This window comes from Cavia porcellus, unplaced genomic scaffold (assembly GCF_034190915.1).
Source record: "Cavia porcellus strain 051 isolate PalLab524CR breed Dunkin Hartley unplaced genomic scaffold, mCavPor4.1 scaffold_19, whole genome shotgun sequence".
Classification (NCBI taxonomy): domain Eukaryota; kingdom Metazoa; phylum Chordata; class Mammalia; order Rodentia; family Caviidae; genus Cavia; species Cavia porcellus.
Window position 1 is genome coordinate 22,488,676 of NW_026947502.1, and position 21,980 is coordinate 22,510,655.

The 21,980-nt window shown below is 43.4% G+C and overlaps 1 protein-coding gene across 13 annotated transcripts in view; it reads left to right on the plus strand.

Annotated features, from left to right (window-relative positions):
• Positions 1-21,980, plus strand: part of Tenm2 (teneurin transmembrane protein 2) — a 1,173,780-nt gene that overhangs the window by 1,111,869 nt on the left and 39,931 nt on the right. For 11 of the 13 annotated variants that reach the window (XM_063230743.1, XM_063230749.1, XM_063230745.1 and 8 more), the window contains 6 exons: positions 4,154-4,273; positions 7,219-7,480; positions 8,335-8,602; positions 12,774-12,917; positions 13,310-13,559; positions 20,496-20,516. In XM_063230743.1, the coding sequence (XP_063086813.1) occupies positions 4,154-4,273; positions 7,219-7,480; positions 8,335-8,602; positions 12,774-12,917; positions 13,310-13,559; positions 20,496-20,516 (1,065 nt within the window). The remainder of the gene's footprint in view (positions 1-4,153; positions 4,274-7,218; positions 7,481-8,334; positions 8,603-12,773; positions 12,918-13,309; positions 13,560-20,495; positions 20,517-21,980) is intronic. The other 2 variants (XM_063230744.1, XM_063230746.1) reach the window with 1 other exon arrangement.

Here is a 21,980-nt window from a genome sequence, read left to right on the forward strand (position 1 = left end):
GGGCTCCTCCTGGGTACCCACTGTATTCAACACTCTTGAGTCTCACCTTCTCATTCTCTCTGGTTTATTTCGGCACAAAATTGCTCATTTGGGATCTAGGAATATTCTAAAGCCAAATTCTGGAATTATTTTGAGTCACCTTAGCTCCTCCCTTCACTGCGGGACAGGTCAGAGCTGTGCCCCTGGAGAGGAGAGCAGGGGGAAGTCTTGGCTTGCAGAAACTGTCCCCCAGCCATCACCTTCTCTCTTCATGACACTGTTTCTGATTCTACAGGGAGGGAGGAGGGAAGGAGAGGCAGGGGTTCTTACCATCAGTGTGCCCCGATCCAGATGTCAGTGGTATATGCTGATCTGAGAAGGACGGCGGAGTCTCCTCAGAGTGCTCACCTGATCTCTGTGCCCCTTGAAGAGAAGAAATAATCACTGTTGGCTGGTTCCTTGTTCACAAAACCTCATGCATCGAGGCACTTGGGAACGTGGTGGCCCTAGCCCCTTACCCATCTGACAGTTCCTTCATTCCATTCGCTTCTTTCTCTTGTCTTCCTTCTCCATCTCCTTTTTTTTTCCAAATTCTAAATTTTTTTATTCTACTCTGAATGGATGCAACAATGGTACATACTTATGGGGTACTGTGTGATATTTGATTCATGTATACATTGTGTAATGACCAAATCAGAGTATCAGGCTGTCCGTCACCTTAAACGTTTATCATTTCTTTACAATGAAAGGATTCGGAAATCCTCGCTAAGGTGTTTTGAAGTGCTCGGTGCATTATTGTTCACCGTGGCCGCCCTGCTGTGCAGGAGCATACTGGTGTCTTCCTCCTCTCCACTGCCCACTGCGATGCCCCCACTCCTTTTCCAGCCTCTGTTCTCCCTCTCAGTTCAGGAACCACTTGTGTGCTGCTTACCCAGGCTCCCCGCAGGGGAGGAAATGCCAGGCTTCGCACCTTGTGGAGCCCCTAGCTTTCTAAGTGACTCTCTTGCAGCCCCTGTGGATGGACCCCATGACTCTGACCCACTCGCCTAAGAGCCTGGCCAGGGCAGGACGCAGGAGGGGTGGGCGGTGGCACAGCCAGTTCCTCACCTCCTTAGGGCCCTGAACAGCCCCCCTCTGTGGCAGCTCTTGGTGGCAGCTCTCCTGGAAATAGGAGAGTCTATGACAAGGTTACGGCCAACAACTTTAGAGTCTCTGTTCTGATTTTATTAGAAAAAGAAATGACATAAAAGAAACCCTAATCTCAACCTTTTTCTGTTTCAGCCCTGATCTCTCTTATCTGTATCATACTGGACTAATCTAGGAAATAAAACTCATTTCCTAGATTAGTACAGTCATGGGAGTTATTTTATATTATGCACAGTAATATTATTTATCTCAATAGAAGAACCTCCAAAAAAAAAAAGCAAGAAAGAAATTACCAATCTCTGATTTCCACCCCACCACCACCAAAAAAGTATTTGCTTCTTAAATCCTAGTTCTGGGATTGATTCTGTAGGTTTGTTTTCTTTTAATTATGAGCATAATTCATCTTGCCAGGGACCTGTGAACAGGGCTTGCACTAGGTCATGAGCATTCCCGTGGAGTTTGCATACACTTCGCTGGCATAGTAAATGCATCCTATAAAGGCTCTTGGTCCATTTCAACCTGCTTCCTAATTCACATTTCATGACTTTTACCCTAAGTCTGTGGCTTCCTTCTATTCTCCATTTTATAATTATTCATCACCTGTCCTGTCGAATTTCATCTTATCTTTCCACCAAGAGCTAGCACTTCCTGAAGGTATCCTGAGCAAAAGTCAAGATATAGTGGAGCAGACGGGGACCCCAGCATATTTGCTGGATGAAATCAGCCCAGAGATCAAAATGCAAGATGATCTCCTTAGAAAAAGCTTCTCCAAGCATTGGTGAGTCAACACTCTCCAGCTTGTGTGCAGGGTTACATAATTCAAAAGTACAAAATAGTACTCCACGACACAGGTTGAAGTTCAGTAAGCATGTGAATTTCAGTGCATTACCATCTGACAAATAACGAAGGACAAAGCTAGGAATAAAAAAAGGACTTAATGCAAGTCTTCTAAAAAGGCGTTCCCCTAGATAATGGCGTACAAAAATAACTAAAATGTCTTGACTCCACCACTATAATTTATAGAGCAGATCTCACTATCTGCATAATGTGATAATTGTTACACATCAATAATCATAAATAGAAATGAACTGATAGCATGTCTTAGCTGAATCTTTTCTATGAGTTGGCTGCCTAGAAATGATAGGAAGCCAGCAACAATGAAGAATTAGAAAAATAGAAGGGTAGAAATCACAGGCAACTCAATCCCTTTTATTCCTACAGTTCTCTGCAAGTCCTATGCTGCAGCACTGATTTAAAAGAAATAGTGGGAAAATGGGAGAGAGAAAAAGCCCCCTGTGGAATGTGCCCCCAGTTTGCCTTCCCATCACGAGCACTGTGTACCTTGTGGTCATCAACGCATATCATTGATTTTTAAAACAGTGTCTGGTAAGGCCTTAAAGAAATCTTAGATAAAAAGAGGGGACTGAACAAAAGGATTATTTTCATAAATTAGTTTTCCATTTTCAAACGACTCTAGCATTGTGGTTAGAACCAGCTAAAAATGGGATTCATTTGTTAGGCAGCCAGTAGCACACAATTAGAGCTGTCAGTAGAACAGTCTAAACATCCCTGAGATCATCACAGGGCTGGAGTTGAACAGCTGGAGGTATTACTAATAGAAAGAAAGATGCTTGGAGACAGCATCCCTCCAGTTTCCAGGACACCCGGGACTGCAAAAAGAAGTGCATTCCAAAAATCTCTGACAAGATTCTGGCAGAGAATGGGTCGGCTTGATTACGTAGTCCAGAAATTGGGAGGATATCCAGGATCTGGGAACCAAGTTGACCACCTCTTAAAGGCCAACAATACAGCTACAAATCTGCTTGGTCTGCTGAAAGCTTGGTATAAATATGAAGCTTCTCTTGTCCCATTTCCCCAAGAAGTCAGGAGATTTCAGATGAGAAGAGACATGTGCATTTGCCCTCTGTGTATTTTAAGTAGAATGCAATTCAAGCATCCCTCAACTGAAAATGCAAAATCTGAAAATGCTTCAAAACCCAAAACTTTTTTAAGCACCAGCATGACACCCCCCAAATAGAAAATTCTATGCCACAAAACTTTTTATTTCATGCACAAAAGTATTAAAAGTATTGTACCAAATTATCTTCAGGCTCTATGTATAAGGTATATATGAAACATACATGAATTTTGTGTTTAAACTTGGGTCTCATCCCCAAGATATCTCATTATAGATATGCAAATATTCCAAAATCTAAAAAAACCCCAAACCTAAAACAGCTCTGGTCCCAAGCATTTCAGTTAAAGAATATGCAACATATATTGTGGCATCTCTGTGGCTTTGTAGAATTTCCCAAAGGTAGCTGGTTGGGAACTGACATTCCAGGGAAAATTCTAGTTACTACTATCTGGAGAAAGGGGAGTTTTCCCTGACAGCAGGAAAAAAAAATAAAGTATGGCATTTCAACCACCCCCTCCCAGGATAGCAGGAATTTAACATACGGAAAATATGTAGTTACACACAATCCAGTATCCAAGATATTTTTTACCAGAAACAAAAATATCTCCAAAATTCTCTTTTCCTTAGGCTCTTATGGATTGTGAAAAATTTTGCTCTTAGAGGGCAGCAAAAAAAAACAATGTATGTGTGTGTCCCAGTCTCATAAAAGAACCTGTGTGCTCCCCTGGGCCCCCATGGCATCTCAGCCTGGAGCAGGAGTATAATATGGCCTCACTCCAAAGCCAAATTAGGAACTGAGCAACCAGACGGGGCTGCTCTCACCAGAGCATAATACCGTCTGCCGGGGCTGAGGGCACACGTGAGGGACGGGCGGCAGCCTGAAGCTCAGCAAGCACCACCACGCACCAACACGCACCACCAAGCACCATCTCTCTCTGTGTGGCACAATGGTGTGAAGCCAGAAGTAAGTGTGGAAAGTCCTCCCCTTGCCTAGAAACCGGAGGAGGATGAGTGAGCAGTCCATCCTCAAGGAAGAGGAGCTCAGCCTCCCCTGCCTCTCTGTTCTCCTGCATGTGACTCAGAGATCTGTATTTTAAATTGCTCTTTCAGCCTGGTTTCTCTCATCCGAGGCCAAGTAGTGACCACAGATGGGACTCCCCTGGTTGGCGTGAATGTGTCTTTTGTCAAGTACCCAAAATACGGCTACACCATCACCCGTCAGGATGGCACGTGAGTAGCTTCGTGGGGCTCATACCACTCGGGACAGAGTTCGTGTGCAAAGACAGCAGTGGTGCTGTTGGCTGACCATGTGGTTCCTTCCTGTAGGCTGGACTGCCCACCAGCCCGGCCTCTTGGGAAGTACTTCCCCAGAGATATTTCATGCTATTTGGTGTGGGATCAAAACCAGACAATAAATAGAAAGGTCAGTGAATCCAGGACGGCTAACAGCTGTCTCTTTCCTTTTCTCGTGTCAGGTAAAAGCTATTTATTCTGTGTGTGTTGGGGGTGGGGAAGATTCTAGACCCACGAAGGGAAGAAAGGAAGCTCTTAGAAACTAACTCCTATTTTAAATCAAAGGCAGTGCAGGGTGACAGAGATCCACATGACATAGTGTCCTGTGGTGATCCCCTTCTGCTTTCATCTGTGGCTTTAGGAGTTGCGTTGTTTTCGCTACAGTTTTGAGGGGGTGGGCTGTAATCAGAGGAGTCTAATTAAATACATTTAGCAGTCTCCCTGCTGTGTGAAAGAGGCAACCTTCCCCTGTTATCTTCTGATTAGAAATGTGCACCCGCTCAGCCCCCACCAAGATGAAAGCTCTGTGTTTCTTAGTCCTTTGGGCATAGAGTCAAAAGTTAAAGAAAAAGAGAAGAAAAGAAATCTATAGAAAGAGAAAAACACTCACTCTGGACTAGAAACACATACACACAATCACATGGAAGGAAGAGACTGTAAATCTGTTGGAATACTTTTTCTATAAAAAGCAGACTCAGGAAAATCATGTCGTGGAGATGAGAATTACGATTTTTACCTTTCTTGAACAAGAAGGCTAGCTTTATTTCCTGATATTCTAAGGTAGGTTTGCAGGCAGTTTCAAAATTTATCAGCCCACAGGAACCCCTGTTCTCATGACCTCAACACTGAAAACCAAAAAGGGATCTAATGATTCATGTAAAATCATCAATTCAGATGCTCCTTAACCTACAGTGCAGTTATATCCCAATAAATACATCACACAGGGAAAATACTACATGTCAAAAATGTTTGAAATGCACCTAACCTACCAAACACGCTACCTTAGCAGCACTGTAGGTTGTAGAGTACGTGTTGTTCACCCTTGTGTCATTATCCCTGGTTGGGAGCTATGGCTCACTTCTACTGCCCTGCATTGCACAAGCAGGTTGCACTGCATATCACCAAGCCAGGAAAAGATTAAAATTCAAAGTACAGTTTCTGCCGAGTACATATCGCTTTCACACCATTGTAAAGTTGAAAATTCGAAAGTCCAGCCAAATAAGGTGGGAATCATCTTCATTCATTAGATGCCTCACATCTCACTCATAAATACATTTCTGTAACCAAATCTAATTATTAGGAAGCACTAAGACAGTGATGTGTATCATGCAGAGGTCCTTTGGGCCTTGTTCATTCTTAGAAGCCATTTCTGGAGACCAGCATCCTTAAATTGATTCCTGAAAGGCCTGTAAAACACACAGGGAGCCATTTCTGAGGTCTCGGTCTCCTGTCTGTTCTTTTTTCTGCTCCCTCAATCCTCTGAGATACTTCTTAACTAATTATGCCACAAGCTACTGCCCAAGTCACATGCTCCTGGATTGGACTCTTGCTTGTTCAGAATAAAAGACATAAAAACCCCATGCCATGTTTGAGGTGATCCTCTGAAGATTCTCATAGTGTGTTAGAGTATAGCATGTGACATAAACTCTTGTACATTCTGTCATACCACCTAGGAACAATTTTGCTTCAAGAGAAGACTCTTTTGTGCATACCATGTAAAACTGTCCCCAGCAGTGTGCATTCCCAGTAAATAAATTTATAAGCAAATTAACTAAAGTGTAAACTGCTATACTATGTATGCTCTGATGACCTTAATTTATATGCTCCTTGTTCATATGTGTCTCAAAAGTACAAAAGATAAAACACCAAACATGATACCAAAGTTGAATGAAGGTGGTGGTCAGTGTAATTTCATCAGAATGTTGGCCCTGGGGATTCTGAAACAAACAAGACAGAAACACTGCTGTCCTCCAGGCATTGAGATTCTAGTGCATCTTAAAACTGGAGAATTTCTTTCCACTAATCTCCTTCCTTTCTATTAGCTGGAAAGAAAGCTATCTTTGTCCTACTCTGCTGGCCATGCACTCCCAGCCAGCTCTTGAGGGACAAACAGGAATGCAGTTCAAGAACCATTGCTAAAAAAAAAAAAAAACGTTGCCACCAGGAATCAAACTCACAACCTCACACTTGCCAGGCAGGCCTACTATGACACTGAAAGGTATACATACAAGAACAATTACCAAAGAGATCAGAAGAGCATAGGTTGACAAGAATGCTGTCAGGAACTTTCCTTGTGTGTTAACATGTCATTATAACTGCACTGATTATTCAACGCTCCTGTTAGCCTATTGCTGTGCTAATAGCTTTATACCAGGCATCAGCAAACACTTTCTGTTAAAGACCAGATAGTAAATGATTAAGCTTTGGTGGCCATGTGGGGTTTTCACCGTTACTCAGCTCTGCCACTGTGAAAGGGATGCAGTCATAGATGATATATCAGCCAATGGCCATAGCTGTATGCCAATAAAACTTTACTTACCAAAATAGATGGTGGGCCAGGCTTAACCCGCGGGCCATAGTTTGCTTACCCCTGCTTTGCACCCATCATGACATTGATTCCCTCAGCTGTACTGAGTGTTGAGTGCCATTATTTCCATTTGGCAAATAAAGAAACAGGCTTGGAGAAGGCTACTAACATACTTGTGGCTACACACCTAGGAGGTGATAGTGTTTGGGTTCCAACCAAGCCCACTTAGCTCCAAAGCCCTGGTTCTTCTTGTGTGCTTTGCCCTCCTGCTTCTCTCAGGGGAGGAGACTAAAGCACTGGGCCTTATCTGAAGCTGAATCCTCGTCTGAAGCTGGGCTCCTTTGCCTCTCTCCAGATTTGACCTGATCGCCAATGGCGGTGCCTCCTTGACCCTGCACTTTGAGCGAGCCCCGTTCCTCAGCCAGGAGCGCACAGTGTGGCTGCCCTGGAATAGCTTTTATGCCATGGACACCCTGGTGATGAAGACAGAGGAGAACTCCATCCCCAGCTGTGACCTCAGTGGCTTTGTCCGGCCCGACCCAATCATCATCTCCTCCCCTCTATCTACGTTCTTCAGTGCTGCCCCTGCACAGAACCCCATCGTGCCTGAGACCCAGGTAGGACTGGCAGGTGTCAAGGTGGGATTCTCAGTGCTTCCTTTGCCCCTGCACAGAACCCCATCGTGCCTGAGACCCAGGTAGGACTGTCAGGTGTCAAGGTGGGATTCTCAGTGCTTCCTTCACCAAAACCAGCCAGCCAACTTCCTCGTTCCTATCTGTCTCCATCAGTGAGCCAGGAGCTAATATTTAAAAAGAGGGATGAAAAATAGGAGCACAATAGAATTTATAGCCACTGGGGACCAAAGTTTGAATCCCTCCCGGACATTCTGGATGTTTGCAGATAGTTGTTCAAGACTTGTGGCAGTCACCGGAGCTTTTAATAAAATAAAAACAATCTACATATGTGCAACCCACCTGCAAATTGCTTTTTATTCCTGTTAGTCACAGAGATACATGATAAGAGGCGCTTTAATGATCTACATCGGTGTTACGACAGAGGGCATATTACATTATTGCCTCCCTGTTGCTTTATACCGATTGTCAGTGGAAGTTGCAGGTTCATATAATTACAGCCTCTCGTGGCCTCCTTGCATGCAGCTAGCAATAAAGCCTGCTGTTCTTATTTACATCTTTTGCCAACAGTGTGGTTTTTTTTAAAAGAAACACAACAGTGACCAAGAATAATTATTAATCCAAAAATCATAACCTCAGCCCCTTCACTACGTGGTGTAGGATGAAGTCTGGGCTGGTTTTTCTTTTTCCCTCTCAGCTGTGGGAAGTGGTTCGTGCACCCACAAATGGTGTGATACTTTTCTGTGGAGGAGGCAGCAGCTTGCGAGCTTTGGGCTGCCAATAACCCACCTGCCAGGGCTATGTTTGATGTGCTATAACTACCATGTGTTTCCCTACAGGTCCTTCATGAAGAAATCGAGCTCCCTGGTTCCAATGTCAAGCTTCGTTATCTAAGTTCCAGAACTGCGGGGTATAAGTCATTGCTGAAAATCACCATGACCCAGTCCACAGTGCCCTTGAACCTCATCAGGGTTCACCTGATGGTCGCTGTTGAGGGGCACCTCTTCCAAAAGTCCTTCCAGGCTTCCCCCAACCTTGCCTACACCTTCATCTGGGATAAGACCGATGCTTATGGCCAGAGGGTATATGGACTCTCAGATGCCGTTGGTATGTTGTGGTCTCAGTCATTTACTAGTTCATAGACTTAATTATATATTAATTCAATCTGTATTTACTGAGTTCCTGTTTTACACCAAGCACTGTTCTAGTAGATAAAGACACAAAGGTCAGTAATACAGGCAAAGTCCCTCTTCACTGGGTCTTATATTCTAGTGTAGGATCTGAGGTAAAAAAAAAAAAAAACATAGGTTGGACAAGGAAATATCCAGCTATGGTAAGTGCTAATAAAAAAGTAACAATAAGAGATACATACTGAGGAGAAGGGACATCTGTAGACAGGTATTCAAGGAAGGCTTCTCAGAAGAATGACAATTAATTGCAAACATGAACATTCAGAAGGTGCCCTGTAAAAATCAGATGAGCATAGGCATGGTGGTGCATGCTGGTAATCCTAGCACTCAAGAGGCTAAGGTAGGAAGATCATTGTGCGTTCAAGACCAGCCTGGGCTAAAAAGTGAGCTCAAGGCCAACCTGAACTGCATAGTGAGACCCTGTCTCAAAAACACACAGAAAAAGAAATCAGATGAGCACTCCAGGCACAGAGGAGAGTAAGGTGCATTTGAGGATGAGGAGAAAATCACTGCGGCTGGAGTATGGTAGGCAAGAAGAATGATCCAGGTGAAGGAGAGAGGTGGGCAGGGGCTGGCTCATGCTCCAGAGAGAGAACTTACAAACAGCACAGAATACAGCTTTGAGAGTTAGAAATTTGGGCTCAAGTTGATCTGAGAGCTACATGCTATGTTTCAGGGCTTTGCCTTTTGAAGGAATCGCACCAACCTCTGCTTAGGAAAGATCCATGTAAGAGAAAATTCCTATGGTTATTGGAGCTGTGAGCTCTGGGCCTGCCTACTTGTGGAGAGCTATCTGGGGATTAATTAAATCCCAGCATCCTATGTTGTCTTCACAAGTAGGCTTGTGGTTTTCAAGAACTGTGAGTTGCCAAAGTAAGAAGCCAGTAAGCTCAGATGTCTTCGCTAGAATCATCAGCCCATGTTTATCGGACGTTGCCATTGTGCACAGCGTTGGTCTATACCTGTTGTCTTGGGTCACTTCGTAGTCCTGGATAACCCCTATGGTTACAGAGAAGGGCCAGGAAGCAGTTGGCCAGCTGCACATGCCCAGCATGTGACCCCAGTAGTCAGCTTCGTCACTGAGTGGAGTTGGGAACTTATTCAAAATTATAAGACATTAATGGAGTACTCAGTGCATTGAATAGCAAGCACCAGCCAATCAGAACGATATTGGATCTGGAAAATAACAAAATGATAACTAATGGCAAAAACTAGACAGTATATAATAATTGACCTTCGTGTACTCCAGATCCTACCATTATCAGTTCACGATGAATCTTGTTTTCCACACCTTTATCTGTTTCCCTGCCTCCTATATTTTACTGAAGTAAGTCAAAGATATTTCATCCTTTCATCTGGGATATTGCAAAATATAGCTTCAAAAATCACTTTGCAAACATACCAACATCATTATCACCAAGAAAAACACAATTTCCAAATATCAAATGGTCTAACATTATTCTATATTTCTTAATACTTTAAGTCAAGATCCAGATAAGATCTGCCTTTTACAGGTGATCAGCCCCTTATAAATATTCTTTAAATATTCTTTTAAAGATTCTCATCTTTCCATTTCTCTTTTTAACATATATTTATTTATTCTTGTATTTATTTATATATGAGACTGGATTTGTTGCCTGTCAAATGTGCCATCATCTGGTTGCGTGTGTCCTGATTCCATGCTGGTGGCTATCTGACCTGTTCCTCTCACCCTAGTATGTCCAGTGAATTGATGCTTGGGTCTGAAGCTCTCTCAGTTCAGTTTTGACTTTTCTATCATGATCACCTGACAGGCAGTTCTATGTTCTCCCACCTGGAGACACCTCATGTCAGGTTATGTTGCCTTTTACAGTCTGAGCAGGCACAGATGCTCATTGCCCAGATCTTGTAGATTATTAGAGACTACAAAATGACATTTTGATTCTGTTACTGCTTTTCCATCTATTAGCCAAAATTACAGGAGATGTTTTCTCATCAAATGTTCAGTTATTTGAGGCACAATTCAAATAAGGAAAGACAAATGCTTGTTTAGTTCACTTCATTTTCTAACTTTTTATAAACTCAGAGACTGAAAGGTATCAAGTATGTTTCAACCACTGAAGCCATTCTCCTAAGAATAGTCACATAGTCCCATGTTTGAGCATTCAGAGCATCTTTAAGCTGGCTCGCAAATCCTTATTTATAACCCTAGCTGATTCCTCTCTTGCTGTCTAGTGTAGTTAAATGTAAGCCTGATCTCACCTCATTCATTTCTTTCCCCAGTCACTTCTTCAAGGAGTCCAGGTTCTTCTCAACGAGGAATAAAATATCCAGTTGACAAGCAGAGCACTAGCAATCCCCTTTGCTGCCAGGCTGGTCATTATTTCTTCGTCCTTTTCGAAGACAAACTAGGAAATACATGGGCTTAGCTTTTGGTTTTTTAGTTTTTGTTCTTAAGACAAAACTTTTCCCTTCACTTGTATCAGCATTTTTGTATCTCAGGATTTCTAAAAAGCTGCAGAGAATCCCAAAGGTGACATGTGTAGTTAAGGGTTTAATGTAGTAGGAACAGCAATAACAATGTTTTGTATTTCCAAAATAGTGTCCCAATTAACCATATGTGGTATCCAGCATTTCATCTCTCTCATCTTTACCACATTTCTTGAAGAAACTAAGATTTGAATTACCCCCTTGTCTTAGTTACTTTTCTCTTGGTGTTGAGACAAAATACCTGACACCCAAAGGTGAGAAAGGAAGGGTTTATTTAGCTCACAGTTTGTGGAGGTTTCAGTCCATAATCAGGTGGCTTCAAGGCAGATTGGGATGGTTGAGGGGCAACTGTTCATGGCAGTGGAAGACAGCAAAAGCAACAAGAGGATCGTGCCTCTTTTTCTCCCTTAAATTGTATGCTGGCTCCCATCCCAGTGCAATTGTATCACTCACAGTGCCAATCCCAGCACTAGACAATGAACCAATCACAAACTCTAGATTCAGCTGCCTCTGAAAAGCCAGCCCCCATCACTGAATGAGACTTTGAGGGAACATCCAGACATAAGCCATAACACCCATTTTATGTGTGAGAAACTTGGAGCCCCAGGCGGAAGGCAGGAAACATGATAAGGCTAATCCCCTTCTCTTTCTCCCACTCCCTTTGTTCGTGAGCAAATGCAAAGTTTTTACAAATAAAATTTTGGATTCTGATCCTCTTTGAATCTCCATGTCACTAGTGGGATGCACATCTCTCCTGGCACTTCCTGAAGTTCTGAGTGAACATACAGTCATCCCTCAGTCCCACTGAGCCTGGATTCCACAACCCTTCACAGATACTTAAATCTGCAGATGCTCAAGTCCCTTATATAAATTAGTGTGATATCTGCATATATCAATGCACATCCTCCCATATACTTTAAACCATATCTAGATTATGTATGGTACCTAATACAATGTATGTGCCATGTAAATGGTTATTATACTGCATTATTTGGAAAATAATGACAGGAGAAAAATCTGTACATGTTCAGTACAGATGCAGTATTTTTATTCAAATATTTTCGATCATGGTTGGTTGAATACATGATTGCAAACCCTGTAGTTGCAGCATACCAATTGTGAAAATTGCCTTGACTTATACAAGCTATTGCCCCAGAATCTCCTCATCAGTGAGCCACTAAGCTTCCAGAGTTCTTTCTCCTAGTGACTGGAAATAAGTCACACAAGATATAACAAATGCACTTGATGAAGAGCAGGCTGAGAGAAACAGTCTCCCATCTATCTCTAAAGAAAAATTGCACAGTATTCAGTTTTTAAATGATTTCCCTTCTCCCTCCACATCACTGAGGTCATTTTTAAAAGTTTGTTGTCCATTGGAAAAGTCTTTCCATCCCACAAAGTATAAAAATATAAAGTTTCAAGGTTGAATTCAGCTCAAAATCTGAACTTAATGTTGTGGAATCACAAGGATAAAGCAGTCAGCCCACCTCTTTGAGTGATTCTGAGAACAGAATCTGTACCCCCCCACACCAGCATGTTTCTCATTCTCATTAGAGAGCTCCAGAGTAATCAAGCCCTCTGTCTTTTCTCTTGCTCTCTCACCCCTTTTTACCTTCCAGTGTCTGTGGGGTTTGAGTATGAGACCTGCCCCAGCCTCATCCTGTGGGAGAAAAGGACTGCTCTGCTGCAGGGCTTTGAGCTGGACCCTTCCAACCTCGGTGGCTGGTCCCTGGACAAGCATCACATTCTCAACGTGAAGAGTGGTAAGTGAGCGCCTCTCTTTTCCCAGAGACAGCATCATGCCTTCCCTGGAGTCATCTCTCCAACCTTGACATTCCAGTAGCAGCCTCTGCCTTCCCTCAGCCACTGTCATCAAGTACCATCTCTTCTCCTTTAAAATGTCAGCTAATATGGGGTTGGTTCACAGAGCATAAAGCTCATAAATCTTTAGTTGTCCCTCCAAGCCCATGGCATTTGAGGGCTGCCATCCCATTCTAGCTCCTTAAGCCTCATGGCTTAAGACCTCATGAAGAAGTGAGAGAGCACTTGAAAAGACGATTCCAAAATTTTCTCTTCTCCCTACTCTTCCCCTGCCCCTCCCCAATGCAGTAGGAGTGTCCTCCAGTAACCACTACCCTTTGTCTCCCTCCGCAAGGAATCCTGCACAAAGGCACTGGGGAAAACCAGTTCCTGACCCAGCAGCCCGCCATCATCACAAGCATCATGGGTAATGGCCGCCGCCGGAGCATTTCCTGTCCCAGCTGCAATGGCCTTGCCGAGGGCAACAAGCTGCTGGCCCCTGTGGCCCTGGCAGTGGGAGTCGATGGCAGCCTCTTCGTGGGTGACTTCAACTACATCCGGCGCATCTTTCCTTCTCGAAATGTGACCAGCATCTTGGAGTTACGGTAAATGGACATGCAGGCAAATTTCTGCTCTCTTGTTCCCTGTTGCTCCTAAGTCTCTTGGGATGAAAGAATAATGGTTGTATTGGGGAGTTCTGCAGAGAACATGTCATCCCTGTGACCCAAAACATAGGCCCAGAATCACTAAGGTTTTAGAGAAATGCTTCAAATATCTATAAATCACCACACAGAGGTTAATATGATTGTCAACAAATGATTTACAAACAAAGGAAATGGCTTTCAGTCTTTAGATTAGAGAGGGACCAAGGTGTCTTTCATTTTTTTTAAAGCTCTGTAGAACAGTCTGATGCACATCAAAGTTTGAGAAACACTAATGTTCATTTACCAATCCAAAAGTTTTTGTTAAGTACCTCTGGGTCCTTGCTCTACAAATTCTTTGAATCTTTGCACATTCACTAGGATATGACTAGCATAATTCATTGTGCCTTGCTAGGTAATTTTTTGCCACCCTGGCAGAACCTCTTGGTCTTTGCTTGCTCCTAGATCTATAGTCCAGGCTCTTTGGTTCTAGGAAAATATTAACCCCTAAATAATCTTGAAAATGCTTTCTCTAGGAAAGTGGATTCCAGACCCTCATCTAAGAGAAAGATCTTAGAGAAATAAGGTCTCTAATTAAGGCGGGAAATTTTCAGACAGAAAGAAGTTGTATGCAAAAGCCATAATAACTAGCCAGTACCTAGCTTACTAAAGGGACCATAGACATTCCAAGTGGCACAGTTAGCTCAGGGGAGCATCCTCAGAGGACATGAGAGGAGTAGGGAGGGGATCGAAGCTTCGGAGACTTACTGACTATGTGGACAAATGTGAATTGCATTCTTATTACAATGGGCAGCCACCAGAGGTCGGTGGTCAGAGATGGTTACACTGGCGTTTTCTAAAAGTGACCCTGGCTATGTGAAGCCTGGACTGCAGGGATGAGGGCAGAAAAGTGGGAAATTCAGAGGAAAGTTACCATAGGGTCACAGGCTTTTGCTGATGGCAATTTGGACTAGCATAGTAGGGAAAGGATATGAAAATTTTTCAACTTAGATATATATTTTCTAGTTATATCAGATAGGACTTCCTAATAAATCAAAGAATGAAGAAAGAGAGAACAGAGACAAGAACAGAGACAGACATAGAGATGAGGGAGAGAGATGCCACTCAGGATTTTGGCCTGGGCTCCTGAGGGGCCAGTGGTCCCTCCTGAGCAGCCTCAACATGAAATGAAAGACAGAAGCTTCGGATCACATGTGCATTGTACTCCTCTGGTATACAGATAGTGGCCTGACTACCACAGCCACTGCTGCCAGGTATTTCTGAGAGCAAAGACTGTGCCAGGCACTGCAGGGGGTAGAAAGCAAAGTGAAAACAGCAGTTCTGTCCTGAGGAGACTGCAGGAGTCAGAGGGTGAGCCACCCCCACAGTGGCCTCTGAAGTCATAGGAGGGAGGGAGCAGAGACTGACAGAGTCCCGCAGGAGGATGAGGGTGCCTGTGCGGTACAGGCACAGCTGAAGAGCTGTCCCCTAACCATCCCAGAAACAGAGTGGGAAGTTCATGCAGTAGAAGAGGCCTCCGTATCCAAAACATGAACCATGAGGACGAGAAGGAAGCAGAGTAGAAAAAGCGGGGAGACCCTCCAGCTATCAAGCGGAGGATCCATACAACACTGTCCTTGCTTTCCCCCCAAGGTCTCCTTCCAGGGGTTTTTGTTTCTTTGGACCCCCCACCCCCGACTTTGCTTCTTTCTTTTTTTAACCCAGGGGAGCCAGGATCCTGTGGGGAAAGGGTAGGCACAGTAGGAGGCAGGAAGAGGAATGGAGGTAGCGTGGAGCTTTTCCAAGCCCTACAAGAAAAAAATAAAAAGATGAATTGTTCCTCTCGCAGGTATTATCCTGCCTGTCTGACCCTCTCTCACCCAGCTCTTCCTGCTCACAGTCAAATCAGCACTCGCTCAGTACATTCTCACCTTAAAGTCTTGATGCAGGCTGCACCCTCGACTCAGAATATCTGCTCTCCCCAGTCTCCCTCTTTGTGTCCCCCTGTGAGGCCAGGGTTGAAAATCCCCCCTTTGCAAGAAGCCTGATCACTCTAGGAGAAATAATTCTCACCCTTTTGCTTAAGGCTCGGATTTTTCATGCGAGTTGGTATCACCGCTTGCCTTGCTGTCCACCCATCCCTGCGTGAGTCTTTAGGCCCAATGTGTGAACTTCTGTAGGACACCTTGGTCACTGTCACCCAGTGATGACTCTCAGAGCAATGCCAGCCCCTCTGCGTGCCTGAGATAGGTTGCCTGGATAAAAAGGACTTGTTAGAATCAGTCCTTGATTCCACATCTCCAGCTACAGAGGCCACCACATCAGTGATACAAGTTAATGGCCCAATCAAAGCAAACCACACCGTGCCCACATGGTGACATTGAGGACAGCTTGAGGGAAAATGGCTCCCAATTTCCCTTGACAGCTGTGTGATTTTATTTTTTTTAACTGTCTTTAGACTTATTCTTGCTTTCATCAGCCAGGAACCTAGAGCCGATTAGAAGTTAAGCTTTTACAAGAAGACTAGTTTGATTCTTCTTTTCTTCCCACTACATCCCTGAAAACAAAGGGCTGTCAATCCCCTCTCTTCAAAACAGCCACCAGCCAAGGGAGGAGGAGGGGGAAGGAGACCTGTCTTGCTTATGTCTTTTCTCCATTGTGAACTGGCAGTTGAATGATTCAATTTGGGGAGTCAAAACCCATCCCCATCTTGCTTATCCACCCTAGAACTCAGCTCAAAACTGGGATTCTATTTAAATGTTGCCATGGTTCTTCTGCTACTCATCTCCCTCCTTCCTGTCTTTGCTTGTACAAAACTCACAAGGGTAGAATACTACACAATTTCAAGTCACTTCTGATGCTGAAAAGAGCCTTCTCTTAGGTAATACTGGTACCATCTGTGTGCTTCGATGGAGCACATTTTCAACACCTACTTCCCAAAAAACCTGATATCCCACCCTTTATGGCCCCTTTTCCTTATAATGATCATTCTTTCCAGACGGTCCTCCTGAAACCTCAGCCCTGTGAAGCTGAGTACCTTTGTCCATTGTGCACATCGTAAGATGAGCTTCTCTCCTGAGAAAACCCTTTCTCCCTGCACAGTTTAAGAACATTTTAGAAATTGGACCCCAGTCTAAGGCAGTAAATAAGGAATCAGATCATCGCTCTCTACCTTTTTATGTGGCCCCTTTTGGTGAACATAAGAATTTCACATCTTCTTTAATGTTTGAAATGTTTTTAATTATTTTTATTTTTCAACATAAAAGTTATACTATGATATTAAATGTGCTGTCTTTTTCAATGAAACCATTTCTCCATGCTGGCTTTCGATGCTGCTTTTAGGGAAGGTACAGGGTATCACTGCATGCATCTGAGAAGGTGTTCAGGGAAAGAAATAAGATGTCAGTGCTGGAGGGGATGGAGATGTGGGGAAATGGGAACCCGGGAAGAAGGGCGAAGGCAGCCAGAATCGGAAGGAAGAACTGACCAGAATATTCGAGAAGCACAGACACTGCTGGATGGCCGGGTTGGATGATGTTAGGGAGAACTCAGTGGCTAGGTTACAGGATGCCAGTGCTTCTCTTGTGGTCAGGTTTTGAAGATGGGAGTCAGGAAAGGAAAGACAGAAAAACACCCAACCCAGACCAAAAATAACCACCATATGTCCCTCAGATTCTGGATAGTGCTCCACAGCCTGTTCAAAGCTTTTTATCAAGGACAAATTCAGATCTCACGGGACCAGAAGCCAATACAATTGGCAGGGGCGGGAGGTCCTCTAAGAAAGAGACAGAATTATGACTAGAAAATAAAAATTAAACTGAATATTACTCAAGATGGGAAAGCAAAACAGATGGCAACATTTTAAAAAGCCAACTACTAGCACAAACATCACAAAATCCAGACAAATAACCTATTATTTTGTATTAATTAACTGCCATTACACTTCCATGATTCTTGTTTCCCCACAGTTTTTGGCTCCACACTCCCTAGCTATCTTTTAATATGAGGGTTACTTTCAATATCTATAGAGAGAATGAGGAAAGATCCAGTCTTTTCCTCCAGTGTGGCTGATTTGGTTCCAGATTATTGACAAGGTGGGGGGGGCTGTCTTTCCTGTTTGCAGTTGATAATGGATTATGCATAAGTTGTTAGAGTTGTAAAACTTGGGGAAGCCTCCATTAAGTTTCCTTTGTGTTATTTCTGGACATCTTAAATTTCCTTGTGCAGTGGAAAATCTACGCACTCTTTGAGTTGATAGGCACTAGCCAGTTTCTCACTGATATCCTTGGAGTACTAAAATACAAATTCTACCCCAACCTCATATGCCCTCAAGTGATGCCACACAGTAGCAGGGACAAATCAGCACAGTAGGATAGGAGCATTCCTGAAGCTATTTTACACCAGAGTGGCTGGAAGTAATTTAACTAGATGCTGAAAGGATTGCAAACCATATAATTACATATGCCTAAAACTAAACTATGTGTATCCCAACTCAATTTCCCTTCTGTTAAAACAACAATAACAAAACAACATAGTCAGTCCAATTTACCCTCAATCCAGCTCCTGGGAGAAACTAGGACACAAAGGGAGTTGGAATAAAAAGAGATAGTCAACCAGGCATAGTAGCACACCCCTGTAATCCCAGCACTCAGGAGGGTTGAACAGGAAAGTCTCAAGTTTGAGCCCAGCCTGGGCAAGTTAGAGACTTGGTAAGACTGTGTTTCAAAAGAAAAAAATTCTTAAAGGTGGGGAATGTAGTTTAGTATGAAGACCCTGGGTTCAGCGGCAGAGAGAGACAGAGAGAAAGAGAGAAAGAATAGTCTCAATTGATTATAGCTCCAAACTTCTGAGCAGAAGATGAGGCACTGGAACCCATCACAGACATGGTCTGCCCAACACTGGGGGACACAGCCCAAGAAGCCACTTTCCTGGTCATTGCCCTCTCCTGGGCTCTCCACTCTGTCTGTCTGCAACACAGACATGAGTAAGTCAGGTCCTATTCACAAAGAAGTGAGGAAGACAAGCACACAAACATAAATCACAAGACAGTGCGATGACAGCTTGCCAGACAGACTGTGAAAGCTAAGAGAGACCCTGTAGGCCTCACAGAGGAGTCATTGAGACTCTGCAGTATGGAGAGCTAATCCATCTCAATTCTTAAATCAGAGACACCACTTTTTCCTCAAAGGGATGCTTAAAGGGTTTGTGTTATTGAGAGCACACATACAAAGCCTAGGCTTGTTCCTTGTAAGTAGGCCATCCGTACCCATCTGCATAGACGGACTCAAAGATGTTGTTGGTTTGTTTTCTACTAAGCGCCCAACCTGCTACTGACCCTAGGCTGGAATAGCAGTGACCTTGGCCTTTACCCAAAGCTCATATCCATCTGATCATTCGGACTCTACATACTCCAAAGACTTGATTCCCTTACCCCTTCCCATCCTCTTCCCCCCAACACAGATATTATATTAATCAACTTAAAGCAGATGTTCTTAGGAAAGAAGTAGGTCAGGTCTGCAGACCCAAATCCCATCGTCTTTTCACAAAATCTTGACTTTAAAAAAAAAAAAGTGGAATTGATATTGCAATAATTAAGAGCCAAATATGTCTACCACTGGTGGCAGATAACAGTTCACTTTCATTAAGCAATATAAAATAGACGCGAGAATTCCCGGCTGCCACCCTGACACACCAGGCTTTGCAGAATGAATCTTAAATTGCACTATGTCAGTCAGAGCTCAGGAGTTATCAGCATCATTTAATTAACTTTTTTTTTTTTTTTTTGCAAAAAATAACATGTTAGAATAAAATATAAAATGTAATCCCTGTGCAAACCCACCACTAATGATGGCCCCCGGCAGAGGCCTGAGATGAGCCTAGGCAGGAATCAGGGCATCCAGCCCCCTCTGTCCCTTCCCCAAAGCCTCCCCCTTCAGCTGGAAGGAAAAGAAAGGTCAGCAGCTCTTCCACCTTGACCTCAAAGCCTCAAGGACGGGAAACAGTTCTCCTTACTTGAAGCACTGACTTCTCTTCCCCCAAGTGTTCACTTTCAGCCACTTTCCTGTTGCAATTGAAATGTATTTTTGTTCTTTAGAGACAATAAAACTTTTCCTAGTTTACCTAAAGAATAGTAACTGGAGTCTCCGGCTTCAGTTAGGAGAGGAACATTATTGCCTATAGTGAATGCCATGAATGATAATGGAACTCATCACAGTATTAGGCATTACAGTGAGGAAGGATGCATATGGAGGGTCTCACACACACACACATGCACACGCGCACACACACACACACACAGAGGAGATGGGAGGAGGAATTAGAAATGGCTCAGAGTCTCAAAGCTCAGCAGAGCCTTTGTGAAGCTGCAGTTGAGTGTAAGCAGGGGCTTTCTCTCGGATGGTACTGACTCTGGGGTGGCCAGTACAGACAGATGACACAGGTGTGACCATGCTGCCCCACACCAAGCATGGGGCACTCCTTACAGCTGATCTTGAATTTGGCTCCAGAGTCCTTCTCCCACTGTACTCTCAGGGATCGCTGCTAGTCAGCAGGTGTCCCTGAAGCTATAACCCACCTGCAGTCCCTTCATTAGCCAGAAGTCATGTGTCACCTGTTGCTACCTGCCCCGTGACAGCCATGTTGCCTGTGCGAGATTCCGAGCCTTCTTGTCCAGATTTTCCAGTGGTGTGGAGGATTCCAAACTCAGGGGTTCTTCCTAAGTAAATTGAACCAAGAGCTGTCAGTTAGAAGGAGTAAAAAAAGAAAGAAAGACCGCCCTTTTGGGGGGCCCCTTTATACAAAAAAAAAACAAAATATATGTACATATTATTGTGTTTGCTTTATCATCAATTCTTCAGCTAACTGTTTGTTCTTTTTTCCTTCTGTTTTCTTTCTATAAAGAAATAAAGAGTTTAAACATAGGTAAGATGAAGAACTCTTTCCTGTATAATTTGATATGGTTCGTTTGCTTCCTTGTGTTTGCTTTTTTTTTGTTTTGTGCTTCTTGTGTAATGTTGTATATTTTTATGTACCGAATATAGTAACTTTTTGATGTGCTAATTGTGTGTTGTGGATATGATAAGCTTTAGCAATTATGAAATGCAGTCAAAAAGCAACCAAATAAGCTGACAGTAATTAGAATTTCCGGGAGATGCAAGTGTAAGATAATGAACCCTCCATGAACTTTCATCCTGACTGTTCAGTGTGGCCCATAATTGAGCCAAACAGTTGAGGCAAACTTCTGGCTTTTGTAAATGCTGGACTGGGTTCACAAAAGCTTTAATGAACTGGAAACGGGTCAAAAACTCATTTTCAACTCATTAATGATATTTTCCCCTGGATATATGGTCATTTTAAAAAATACACACACACACACAAACTTAATTGCCAATCTGCTGGTCATCATGAATCCAACAGTCAGATGTGTGAGAATTTCATGGGGTTGAGTCACTTTTGAGTAGCCTGAATGGTGTAAACCAAATCCTGTTTGTCTGAATAACCTTTGTCATTTCGCTGATCAAAGGTTATCATGTAAAGCCGCACTAATTCAATTCATATGTAAACTATACAGCACACGCACATGTGCCCGCACACATATACTGCACTGAAATGGATGCAGCGTGAGCATTCTAGCAGAAAGGAGGACCTTATTTTTATTTTAAAAAAGAAAAGAAGTGAAGCCATTGGTTTCACTGCTTGAAGGAATTCTTCTCACCCCATCCTGGGAGACACAGAAGGGCTTCCTTATGATGGAGGTCAAAATTAGACAGAGTAGGGTTAGACTGTATGGCATCATTGATCAGTGGAAATTCATAGGAAGGGGGTCCTCTGTCTTCTCATTCTCAGGTAACCCAAAACTGGCTGGCTATAGGAGCCCCATTTGAGCCAGATTTCAAAAAGAGCAAAATGCCCTGGAAAGCCACTCGCCTTCCGGGAGACTCACACCCGCCCAGTTAGGTCTGCAGCCACAGCTGTGGGAGCAGGGCTGTCCATCCCGCCTGAGCTGCTCTGCTCTCCTTGCTTGGAATTAGTCTGGGGCCATGGGAAAGAAGGTCTCCCTGGGTAAGAACTCACCCCAAACTCTCAGTTGCTTCCTTTTATGCAGACACTTGGAAAAGCCTCCTCAAATCCAGCTCCCTAGAAAGTCCAGAATTAATTATCTTGCTCGTAGATAGGCACAGATGTGCAATGCCTTGATCTTTCTGTGGTTCCTGCCAGCTACTGCTCATTCAGTAAGAAAGTACAGCATCTAATTAAAAAATGGCATGAATTTTCCCCCTTTCTGCCTTCATTTGTTTTGCATATATGGATATTCTCTAATGACTTAGCCAAAAAAAAAAAAAAAAAAAAAAAAAGAAGGAGGGAAAGAAAAAGGAAAGAATAGAA